The following is a 13,462-nucleotide window of genomic DNA, read 5'->3' as shown; positions in this document are numbered from 1 at the left end:
AAAAGGAAATGAATCAATTTTAGCTTCTCAGTTGTGCCTCTATATAGTTCAAACACCAATCAATTTTGCATCACATTACATGAACAACATTGAAGACACAGCTACGCTGGGCAGGGCATGTCTCCAGGATGGAGGATCATCGCCTGCCCGAGAATGTGTTGTATGATGAACTCTCCATTGGCCATTGTGATGGAGGGGCTCAGAAAAAAAGGTACAAGGACTCTCTGAAGAAACCCCTTGGTGCCTGTCACATTGACCATTGCCAGTGGTCTGGTCTAGCCTCCGATCATGCAGCCGGGCAACACACCATTCACCAGCCCGTCTCCTCCTTCGAGAACACATGCAGGGCTGGCCTTGAGGACAAAAGGAAAGGGAGGAAGAACTGTGTCACAGCAACACCAAACCCAGAACAGAATTTCCCTTGCAGCCAGGCATGTCTGTCCTGCATTGGCCTCGTCAGCCATCAGCAAGCCTGCAACAGATGTGGACAGTCCCTTCCTTAAATCTTTATTCTCGAAGCCAAGCCATGAAACATGAACAATGAAGGTGACTGTGAAGGACATTGTTTTCATTTTTAAAAATTTATTAAAGGCATTAACTACCCATCTTTTCTTGCCCTTTGATGTGATAAACCACTGCCTCGCCCCCCCCCCCCCCACCCACTCCCGTAAACAGGTTGGGCATTGCTGAGTCCCAGTGATCATAAAGAAATGGAAGAATATTTCTACATTAGAAATAGACATGGATGTGTTTCTCCAGGCCTCTTTTCTTTCAAATTGGAGAGACTGGAGGGTGAAGGAGATGTTATCAAAGACAGATGTCAAAATACTGCAACACACTTCGTTCGAATGGTGAACTAATGTTTCGGTCAAAGACAACAGAGCCCTCCATAATGTTTGGAAAAAGACACTTTTTTCCTTTATTTTGCCCTGTACGCCATAGTGTTACATTTGTAACCAAACAATTCACATGTAATTAAAGTACACATTCTAGATATTATTCAAGGTTATTTGTATAGGTTTTGGTTTTCCATGCAAAAATACTAGCACTTATTATAAACAATCCCCTCATTACAGTACACCATAATGTTTGGGAGATTTAGCTTCACAGGTGCCTGTGATTATTCAGGTATATTTAATTGCTTCACTGGTGCAGGTATTAGAGAGATAGGGTTGCTTTTAAGCTTTTGATCACCTTTGGAGTCTGTAGTTGCCATTTCTCAACACGAGGACCAGAGTTGTGCCAATGAAAGTCAAAGAAGCCATTATGAGGCTGAAAAACTGGAATAAAACAGTAAGAGACATCACCCAATCCTTAGGATGACCAAAACCAACTGTTTGGAACATAATTAAGAAGAAAGAGCATGCTGGTGAGTAATCACAAAGGGGCAGGTAGGCCAAGGAAGACCCCAAATGCCTGTCCAATAGATCAGAAATACCCTTTGGGACGCAGGTATGGATGTGTCAAATGACTATTGTCAGCAGAAGACTTCAAGAGAATACAATGCAAGATGCAAACGACATTAGCCATAGAAACACGATGGTCAGATTATAGTTTGCCAAGAAGTGTTTAAAAGAGCCCGCAGAATTCTCGAGAAAGGTCTTGTGGACAGATGAGATCAAAATCAACATGTATCAGAGTGATGGCAAGCACAAATTGTGGGGGCGTGAAGGAACTGCCCAAGATCCAAACCATGGTGGTGGGTGTGTCTGGCTGCCACAGGTACGGGTGCTCTTATCTTCACTGATGATACAACTGCTGATGGCAGGAGCAAAACACATTCTGAGGTGCACAGAAACAATTTATCTGGTCAAGTTCAAGCAAATGCCTCCAAACACATTGGACGGCACTTCCTACAGCAAGACAATGATCCCAAACAGACTGCTAAAGCAACAAAGAAATTTTTCTAAGCCAAAATCTGGAAAATTCTTGAATGGTCAAATCAGTCACCTGATCTAAATCCTATTGAGCATGCCTTCCATATGCTGAAGAGAAAAATTAAGGGGACATACCCCTGAAACAAAGCAGGAGCTGAAGTTGGCTGCGGTAGAGGCCTGGCAGAGCATCACCAGAGAAGATGCTCAGCATCTGGTTATGTCTATGAATCAGAGATTTCAAGTAGTCAATGAATGCAAAGGATATGCAACAAAGTACTAAACATGACTACTTTAATATACATGTTATGCCCCAAATATTATGGTGCACGGAAATGCCCCCCTATGTATAAAAAGTACTATAATTTTGACATGGTCAAGACAAAATTATACAAATACCATATGTATGTGTGTAATAGTTGAACTTTGTGGACCAATTTTTAGGGTCAACTTTAGCGGGTCAACTATTACACGCATACTACTTTTGACTGTAGTAATACCTACGTTGTTCGAGGCATAGGGAGTACAAATGGGTGGCTGGGACTGGTTGGTTGTCTGAGTTCAAGATGTTGGGAGCTGAAATGGGTGGGCGACTGGGGCCTCGGCGAGAGTCCATGGTTGACGCCTCGGGAGCTCGGCTGGGAGGGCGGCCGGCCGTGGCCAAGAACAGGGGTTGGGGGGACAAAATTTACATATTATATATAAATAACAACAGATTTTGGACCAAAAATAGGGGGTCGACTTTTACATGATATTGATTATTACACACGCATATAGGGTAACCTTGACTTAAAACTTGGAATGTGTATTTTAATCACTTGTGTGTTAATTTGATTGCAAATTTAAAACTGTGCAGCACAGGGACAAATAAAGGAAAAAAAAGTGACTTTGTCCCAAACATTATGGAGGGCACTGTATATATTAACGAACATTAATTTTGTCCTTGATCCTTTCAAGCTTCTCAATAGCTCGAAGTGTATGTGCCCAACTAGTCACACTCCCCATGTTCCTTAGAGCTGGTGCAAAGTCTGAGGTGAGTCTAACCCCAATAGGACACATAACCTCTGCGCTGCTTTTATAACCACAATTTTTTTTCTGGGTTGTTTCTGTTGAATGGTGAGCTGTGAAATATTGATGGTCAGAGAATTCAGAATTAGTAATGATGTCAAAGATAGGTGATAAATTTCTCATGTTAGAGAATGCCATCACCAGACACATGTAAAGCATGAATATTACCTGCCATTTCTCAGCCCTTGGCAGAATGTTATCTTGGTCTTGCACACAGGCCTGGACTGTTTCATTCTCTGAGCTAAGGTGAAAAGAATTAATTTTATGATGGCTGACTAATGAAGAAGCCAAAAGTTGATGTGTTACAAATATTTTGCAGTCATGCTTTGGGACTGAAAAGATGAACATCAAACGATCTCAGTGATGTTCCTTTGTGCTCCAACTAGTCGAGGTATTTTCATTCATGTTCACTAAGTTTAACCAAGGCTCCTTGATACCAAACTTAGCCAAACGCTGTGATGCTGTCAAGGACCGTCACTGTCATCGCAACCATGGAATTCAACTTTTCAGCCAAATTTTGGAACGAGGTCTAGTCCCAAGTAGCCTTTGCAAAACATCAAAAGAAGATCATTCATGGCAGATAATTGGAAGGATGGTTGACAACGGTTTCGATCTCTTTTCTGATGATTACCAGTTAGAATTTACTCATTCAAAAAAGGGCATATTCAATGCCTGTACTTTGTAGATAGGGCTTGGCTGCACAATATCTATGTTGCTGGGTACTGTGGTTGTTCCAGTTGTGACTCTCAGCCATTACTTGGTTTGATGTGGAATGAATCAAAGTGGCTGAAGACCAGTCACAAAAATGTTTGGCATCCCAGGAGAAAGCCAAGATTCTAACATTGATTTGAAACATCAAAATAATCATCACATTTACATTAAATCAAGTGCAGTGACAAGCTTCCCCCACTGCAACACAATAGCACATGTTTTACAAACACCTACAATAACACAAGGCTAACCAAATTTATTTAATTGTTTGGAACTTTTACAAATGTCCGCTGACAAGCTTCAAGCAACCTTTAGTCATTCAGGCCTCTCATTTATTTGAGCAGAAGCCCTCAATTTCCTCTGGTTTCAGTGCAAGAAAATATTCAGGCACTGCGGGCCAATCTACATCTCTTTATTTCCACCTTTCAAAATTTCAGGCCAACAGGAAATTTCTTGCAACTTAATTTGTAAAGTTTAGGGTGAAGTGCCTTCATTCTGTTATTTCAGCACCACTCTCCCCTGCGAGTACTGAGCTCAAGAAACTGCTGAGATAGATTTGCAATATGTAAAGCTGCACACAAAAATAATCCTTTTGAAAGAATGGGGGAGCTGTTTTGCCATCAATTGATGCATATGACTGATAAAGGCTGACAGGGATGGATTTCTACAAGATGTCCTGAGTGCATTGAAGGCACTGCAGCTATTTCCTGACTGTTGGTATGAACCCATTCAGATGACGCATCTGGAAGGATCGTATCAAGAAACAGAGTCAGGCCTGCGTGAATTGAAGAGACGTACATCTACTCAGGTCCTACTGAGACTCCCCTGAAGCCACCCTACCAGATGTGCGTAATTTGGATGGGTGCACAGGAAATGGATTCATGTGACAATCTTCTTGCTAGCATCACCTTCCTAACTCTTTTGTTCTTTGCAAGAATGAATGTAATTACTGCTTAAAAAGAGTACATTTTTTTTGGTTTCAAATGTCCATTGTCCTTTGTTTTTTTCCATGAGTGATGTTCTGCCTGGTTTCAGGTAAGACATCAAAATCAAAACAGTAAAGTTACTCTGTAAATATCCTTATGACAGCTAACCACATTTCGACAATTCAAAAAGCATTTGCATTTAAATCAATGTTTTATAACTGAGCCTTCTTGAATGCTATCCTCATTGTGGACTTATTCAATAATAAACTGCAGATAAATGATAACCAATCACCTGCTTTTTCTTTAAACTCTATTTTTCCTCTGTAACAAAGCAAGTAAAATTTTAATTTGAGTTTCACAAACAACAGCCCTACTGAGGTCAACGGACAAGGTTACAGCTGAAGGGAGGCAGTTCACCAGCAAGGGGGGAGGGGGGGCCTGCCCCAAAATTGATCCACAAAAAAAATGTGTTTAGTTATTTAAAAATAATTATTTGGATTTGGATTTTGAAAAATGTTCACACTGATGTCTGAATATTGATTCACCTGGTATTCTAACTGAACAAAAATACAATATACAGAGTAAAATGAGAAAGATTATCAGATTTACGTGGTTTAAGATAGGGACAGAGCGTACATTAAACTCTTCTGCACTTTCCAGTTATTTGGATACTGGTCTGCCTTCACCACAAAGCCCTCTTACCCAATTAGTAATCGAGCTGAACATGGGTGGAAGCATTTTAATGGAGCCTGTATGGTTTCAATAGATTAGCTTGTGCATTGAAGCAGATTTTTGTGAGAGGAAGTTATTTAATAAGGCATTAGAAAATCCCAAAATTTAGTTTCCTGAATGAGTACTTCAGTCTTCATGACCCAATACACCACTGGATTGTTTTTGTTGTAGTTTTTAGTTTGTTTCAGAAAATAGGCAGGAGCATTTCTTTACACAAAACTGCTAGAGAAACTCGGCAGGTCACACAGAATCCAGGAAAGTAAGAGGCAGTCATCATTTTGGGCCTGAGCCCTTCTTCAGTCGTGCCAAAGATCAGGGAACCACCAGAATAAGAAGGTGGAGAGTGAAGTGGGAGGAGGGCAGGTGAGCAGGTGGGTACAGGTGGGAGGGGAAGAATAAATAAGACCTGAGAGGCGTCAGTGGCAAGCGGCAGAGGGTTAAAAAAGGTGCTCTGATAGGAGAGGGAAGGGAGTGGGAAGAGCTGGATGAAGAATGAGGAAAAGCAAGAGAATGGAGGTTGAGGCTTACCAGAAATTGGGGAAGTCTATATTGATGTCATCTGTTTGGAGACTGTCGAGACGAAATACAAGGCGTTGTTACTCCATTTATGTGTGGCCTCAACTTGGGAGTACTTGAGGCCAGGGACAGACATGTCAGTGTGGCAATGGGGTATGGAATTGAAGTTGTTAGTCACTGGAAGGTCCTTGCTGTTGCACCAGATAGACAGAAGGTGGTTGATCAGCTTTGCTCTCCCCACTGCATCAGCAAGGATCACCCACTGGCCAGCCCCTTTCCTTCCTTCCTCCTTTCAGAGAACATCTTCCTTAGCCCCTCCCACCAATAACTACCTATCGCGTGAGATCACCCAGATTTTTGGCATCCCTGAAGAAGGACTCAGGCCCAAAATGTCAACTGGTTCTTGATTTCATGGATGATGCCTGACCTGCTAAGCTCCTCCAGCATGTCTGTGCACTGTTCCCATCACCTCTCAACTGTTTTCATCTGCCTTCTCCTTACCCAAGCCCTCTGCATTGCTGTTTCCCCAGCAAGCTCTCCATGCAGCATATTGCCCCAGATCCCTTCCACACTTTTACAGGTCAATGTTGAGTAAGTACCATTTGGAACAAAATGACTGAGGTACTCACTGGCTCTCAGGATGTTTTCCTTGCTACTGCAGCGAGACTGGACCTGCAAGGAGAATTGACATTATATTTAAAGTCTGAAGAAAGCAATGAGAGTTAAAACATACATTCATGCAGTGAGTTATACAAAATAGATCATGATGAAGGAAGCAGGATTACCACCATGAAATGACAAGTTGGTGCAAGAATGCTACAATGGGGAAGCTGATGGTTCTTCATCCTAGAATATTAAAATGCAAATGGGTGAAATCTGGGAAACCCATCAAAATGAGGCAGAAGTTATTCGACAGGACAGAGTAGCTCAAAATAAATTTGCTTTAGATCTGCTGAGCACAAGTAGCCATGAAAACTGCATGAGGAGAAAAAATTGTCATAAATGAACGTGGCATGTTGCAGTAAACTAATCCATGGAGAAGGGATCATATGCTCTGCATCTTGCAATTGTCTTTTGAAATAATGTATATGTACGCAAGTGCATGCATACATGCGTTCACACACACATAGAACAATCATACACATCCAAGTTCAGACACGCCACACACACTCCAGTCACACACATATCTCTATGCACACATACCAATCTCTCACATACATATCCATATGCACACACCAATCCAACACACAAGCATGTAAACACATACACACAATCACACCCATCCACGCATACAAATACACACATTTACAGTCACACACATATTCATGGTCACACACACCAAACACACACATTCGCACACACTCACATACCAAACACACACAACCCACGCACATGGAGATACATACACACAAACACACTAAACACCAACTCTTCCACCCACATACACTACAAACTCTTCCACACCCACCCACACTCAAACACACACACATAATAGACACAAGACAACAAGAATCACACTATAAATAAATAAGGAGGGTCTAAATGTGGAAATGATAACTGAAAGATTCTAAGACAAATGTTAAAGGCACAGACTAGTGGACAGTGTTCAGGTGGGAAAAACAGACAATCAAGAATCTTCACATAGATAGAATAGCAAGGAGCTAGAACTCATAGCGCAAAGCAGAGTTTGCGAATGGTAGCAGCTCCTTTGATCAGTCATAGTTACTCGTGAGTTGTATCCTCTATGCCTTCTGAGTTCATCTTTAAGCCCTTCCAACCTATGGTGGAGCTAATGTGTAAACAAAAACAAAAGATTTATAATGAACAGAGAAGCTCAGAAACCTAAGATTTTTTTTTAAAATGAAATACGTAAACAAAAGAACTAATGTGAGGTATATTATGTTTGGCCTTTTTACAATTTTCAAACACACTTGCTACTAACACACGAGAAAACATGCAAATTGTGGAACCACCAGCATTAACCCGCACACAAGACAGGGAAAACAGGCAGGATCTGCTTGGCAGTTCAAGCAAAACAAAAGCGATGAAGCACAGCGAGGAAATTAAAAGAACAAACATAAAACAAGTATCATTTTTACTGCATGCCACGTTCCCCACTATAATCTCCAATCATTATATTGGCACCATTATAATATTTATTACAATTAAAACCTGAATGTCTGGTCCCCATAGGTTGGGGTCCCTCTCACTTTCTTTAGAAGACTCCTTTTAATACTTTTCCGCAGTCCCTAAGTTCTGAACTATCAGCATAAAGAAAATGGTAGGACTGCACAGTTACTTCTGTGCAGGTTGGAATGAATCAAAGCTGAAGTCTCCTTTAAGAGATAACAATAAAACACTTGATTGTGTGACTGGGATTTCTATATTTTTGCAAGGCCATAAACATACTATGGAAGATTCTTTCAGTTGTATGAAAAGATAAAAGAATAGAAAAAGAATGCTGGCAATGAATGAAATCTAATTGCTTTGTCATCTGTTGCTAAACTTTGAGCTGGGGTGGACGTGTGAACATGAACACAGGAAACAAAGGAGGCATAAACTCTTTAATGAATTAATGAATACGGATATAATGAACTAACTTTTTAAAAATTTGTCTTTTTGTCTGTTACCATTCGCCTAAATTGCATTGTTTACCGCACGTTTGAAAATGAAAATCAAAGGATAAATTTAAATGGGAGAAGATTAATGATACAAGAAAAGTAACGAGGGGAGTACAATACAAAAGATAGTAAGACATGAGAAATTAAAGAAGAGAGAAAGGTACAGCTCTTCTCGAATAATGGAGCAACATCTGCCTCGATTTGTGTTAAAATGCAATGTGTGCTGAAAGTAAATACTTCACAACATATTCACACTCTATTAATTGTCACCTGCATCAGTGGCCTGAACAGTATTTTTCCAGTAACATCACTGCCAGGTGAGATTGTAAAGAAGTATGTGATAATTATTTAATGAAACACCAAACTTTAAATCACATTAACAATAGTTGGTCTAATCTCAGTTAGACTGGACCAAAGATGGTAAATAAGTGATTTAGTTGCAAATCTTCTTCATGAAGATGAGGGGTTTCCAGCATTCACTGGTGGATTACTTGTTCAGACATCCACAACAGTATCATAGCAACATGGAAAATATTCTATTTTAAAAATGTGCACAGGATTTCACCAATTACTTTCTTCATCTGCTGCTATTATCTTGGTTGCATATTGATGCTTTTTGTGTGTTTTCATCGGTCATCTCTTTATGCCTTACTTAATTACAAAATTTGACCCACTAAACAAATATTAGAGTGAAGGAATATCAATGGGGGAAGGCAGGCAACTATTGGTTTGTTTCTTTGTGGTTTACAAAATAGGAGGACTTGTATGTGTTTAATTACATATTGCTTCCCTCTATCTCCATGAAATTTATGCTTTATCTGAAAACATAATGTGCTATAATTATGTCCATAATTACTCTGAGAAGGTGATAATTCACCTTCCTGAACAAATCCACCCTGCACGAAGGTACTACCAGAGTATTGTTAGATGGTGCCCTCCAGTTTATTGATTCAGCAATGATAAAGGCCTGACAATATATTCCCACATTGAATGAATGGTATGTGATGGGTGGGGAGGGGGAGATTTGAACTATAGCTGGGAGAATGTGGCTCCGGAGCCAGCTGCGGATGTGTGCGAAGCGGGGAGAGGCACCGCGGAGAAAACGCCAGCTTCCGTCGACTGTGGCCGTAGTCCCGCTGCTTTCAGGTGCCTAGGGGGAGCACTCAGAAGCGGAGAATCTACCTACCTGAGGAGGGTTGGGTAAGTACTCCTCGGGTCAGGGTTCTCCGTTTTCAGGTGGCCTCCCAACAGCCACATTCGGTATTTTAGGTGGCTTTACGTTGGGGTATTCTGGCCACCTGAAAGCGGCTTCTGTAATGTCCTTTGTTGGTTTTCATCTTGTTGGTGGAAATCTTAGGTGTTGGAGGTAGAGACAAAGAACTTTGGAGAATTGCTGCAGAGCCTTTTGTGATGACACAGCACTGATCATGGAAGTAGTGAAAGTTCAATGGTCCAACTTTGTCTTGTGTTCCACTGAACTTTAAGGGTGAATGGAGCTGAATTCAGGGCAGTGTAGATTGTTCCATCACATGGGCTAAAGGTGCTTCGGGAGGTTTGTCATTCAGTTAGAGTTTAGCCAAATGATCAACTGTTGCAGCACCTCACAAACCCACACTCTCTACCACCATAAGGAACAAACAGATGCACGGGACACTGCCAGCTTGTCCCCTCCAAGTCACACTTCACGCTGGCTTGGAAGTTTCTTGTTTCTTCGTTGCTGGTGGGTCCAAATCCAGGAGCTGCTACCCCATCACATTTCAGGCTTCTGTCATATCGACTACAGTGATTCAAGCAGATGTTTTGCTCATCAAAAATGTACGGCTGCTCTGATTAAGTTTCTGATCATTGATGACTCTATTGGTTGGTTGCAGATGGGATTCATCAAAAGATCAAGAATTTGAACATCATGGGGAGACGGAAGGATTTGAGTGGCACTGTCCTTTATTTGGCTGACATTGCTTTTTCCGTACACAGGACACATATTGATTTCACCTGATCAGTCCAAATCTAAATGTTGGTCTTTCTGCAGGCAGGCGCAGAAATTTTAATTGTCTGTTTTTTCAGAACTACTCTCTCTCTTTCTCGTCAACAAAAGTTGTTAATGTGTTTTTTCAACATTTCTCAGCAAACTCTGCTGGAGTTAAAATACTGATTGGAAATGTAAACATGAATCCTGAGTAATTTGCTGTGCTTTACATCTATAGTCTTTTGAACTTTTGACGAAGAAAAATCAAGAAAAGTTTGCATCAATTGGCGACAGGTGTATTAAGTGGATGAATAGGTAAGTGCTACACATGCGCCCACACCTCCTCCCTCACCATCATTCAGGGCCCCAACAGAGTCCTTTTAAGTGAAGCAATGCATTTTGAAATACAGGTTATGTATCTTTGCCTATACTATATAAAGTACATTGATTGACTTGCTGAGTTTCTGCAGCATTGCTTTTACTTTAATCATTGCATCTGCAGACTTTTGTATTTACATCCACTGCATCTGGTGCTCCCGTTGGAGAGAGTGGACACAGACTGGGAGATTTTTAATTTTTTAAAAATTTAGACATACAGCACGATAACAAGGCCTTTCAGCACACGAACCCATGCCACCCAATTACACCCAATTCACATACAACTCTTGCATGTTTTATATAGGAGGAAACCCACACTGAAATGGGGAGAATGTACAGACTCCTTACAGACAGCATGAGATTCAAATCCCATTTCCAATTGCTGGCGCAGTAACAGCGTTACACTAACCGCTATGCTAACCATGCCTTACTGATTATTTTATTAAGCGCCTTTGCTCTGTCCGCAGCAATGGCGGGGATCTCCCAGTGGTCAACCACTTCATTTCCATGGCCAATGTGATCTCGTGCACTGCCAAACGAAGGCCACTTGTAAATTGGAGGAGCATCACCTAATATACTGTCTGGGCACTCTACAACCGGATGGTATTAACCTTGACTTCTCTGGTTTCTATTAGGCCACTCCCCTATCTCCCTCTGTCTTCTCATCCCTGTCTTCTTTCCTCTACCCCCTTCAACCTCCATTCAGAGAGATATCCCTTCCCCCTATCACTTCCCAGCATTTTTCTCATGCTCTCTCACCCATATCCACCCTTTGCCTGTGGGCCTGTGCTCCTCCCACTGTCCCTCCCTCCAGCATTTCATTCAGGAACCTGTCTGTTTTTTCACTCATACCTTGATGAAGGGCCCAGGCCTGAAACAGTGGTTATGTATCTTTATCTTAAGATACATAAAGAGAGCAGTGTGGCTTGCTGAGTTTCTCCAACAATTCTGTTTAAACTACAATCACAGATTCTGCAGACTTTCTTGTTTAACAAGAAGCTGTGTTGCGACAGTGGTTGTAGAAATAGATTTTGCTAAAAATAATAAACTTTTAGAACAGTGACTCTTCTACCTCACTTCCATTCTCCCAGATATTTTGGGCCATTGAGGTACAATTCCAAAGAGAAATGCATTCACAATATCACATCAAAGACCAATATTGCATTGAATTCTTTGATACAACACAGGACCTTGGTTTGTAAGGTCTGAAAGGTTGCAGCCTGTTTCTTGTGGATGACTCAAGCTCCTAAAAGGAAGTGCTATTGAAATGGCAAATCCTTAAACAACATGGAAGTCAGGTGATACAAGGTGCAAAGTGATTTTTAGTGTTCATCTCCTGTTCCACCCAAGGAAAGGAAGAAACTGTGCATACCCCTTTTAGTCCTCAATTGAGATCATCTCCCTTTGAACAAAAAATCCCTTGGAGTTCCATGTGCTTTACACCATGCTTGACTTATAGAGACAATCTCAACAAGAAGCAGCACCAATACTGCTCTCAAACTACACTCCAAACACCCTTGTATGTGAAGCAGCAAGATGCAGAGGTGGTCTCATCATGGAGTAGTCATCTTACGGCAATGATACAACAATTTCTTGGGTACTGCTTCAAAGGACACAATTTAATTTCAGATGCAAACACTTCAGCTTAAAATGAGAAATTTTCCTTAAAAATGATACCTGGAGGAAGGCAGAGTGAACTCAGTAATTACCCAGATATAAACTTTGCTCAGTGTAAGATTATAGCTCCACTTAGCTCCACTTAGACAAAATATTTCATGCAAATCTCTTTGACATCATTAACAAACAGAATGAAGGTCACATATTTGGGATCGAAGTTTCAAATTGTTCATCTATTTCAAGCAATTTAGTAATCAGTCTGACAAACGAGAGACTGCAGATGCTAGAGTTTGATAGGGCCCAGAGGTTGAGCAGCATCAGTGAGGGAGAAAGCACGGCCCCCGTTACGGATCGGAAACTTTCATGAAGACTGAGAGTGCAGAAGGAATGAGGATGTCAGAATGGGAGGGGTTGGATAGGGTCTCATAGGGATATTAGTGAACCAGAGGGGTGAAGGATGATAGACAAATTATGAGCAGGTCCCAGACAGAGAGGTAAGAGAGGAAAGAGAAACAAAAGGGAGTCAGATGAAAGAAAATGAATCATACTGAATAAGATGGAGTTGAAGAAGAATCGAGGAGTGTGCTAAGTGGAGAAAAAGGAGACCAGTGGCTAAAATCTGATCACAGAGGGTGACAATGGTGATACAATGGAAGGTGTTAGGGAAGAGCTAAATGGAAAAAAAATGGGACCAGAAGGAACCGAGAGGAGGGGAAGGGGAGAAATTTGCTGGTGAAATTTGGGTGGAAGAGGATGGAACCAGAAGAAGGAGAGAGATGAAAATGGGTGGGGGCTAGAGAGATGTGTGTGAAAAATAAGACAAAAATGGAGGGAGGCAAAATAGAACTAGTTTGCATGAATAAAAAAAAGAGGATCAATTACCTGAAATTAGAAAATTCTGTGTTCATACCAATGTGCTAGAGACTGTCCAGGGAGAAGATGATGTTGGGTCTCACTCTGGTATTGGAGAAGGCCCAGTAGGTCAGTGTGGGAGCAAGAAGGCAGCAAAGGGGAGCTCATGATGGATATAGGGGACAGAGTGCAGATGCTCTA

The 13,462-nt window shown here is 41.3% G+C and overlaps 1 protein-coding gene across 9 annotated transcripts in view; it reads right to left on the bottom strand.

The window, feature by feature from the left end:
* Window positions 1–13,462, bottom strand: part of LOC138753865 (gephyrin) — a 549,882-nt gene that overhangs the window by 119,995 nt on the left and 416,425 nt on the right. For all 9 annotated transcript variants that reach the window (XM_069917383.1, XM_069917389.1, XM_069917386.1 and 6 more), the window contains one exon: window positions 6,457–6,499. In XM_069917383.1, coding sequence (XP_069773484.1) covers window positions 6,457–6,499 — 43 coding nt within the window. The remainder of the gene's footprint in view (window positions 1–6,456; window positions 6,500–13,462) is intronic.

The sequence above is a fragment of the Narcine bancroftii genome, chromosome 2, assembly GCF_036971445.1.
Source record: "Narcine bancroftii isolate sNarBan1 chromosome 2, sNarBan1.hap1, whole genome shotgun sequence".
Taxonomy (NCBI): domain Eukaryota; kingdom Metazoa; phylum Chordata; class Chondrichthyes; order Torpediniformes; family Narcinidae; genus Narcine; species Narcine bancroftii.
The sequence above is the reverse complement of the archived record's forward strand: the minus strand, read 5'-3'. Positions and strand labels throughout refer to the sequence as shown.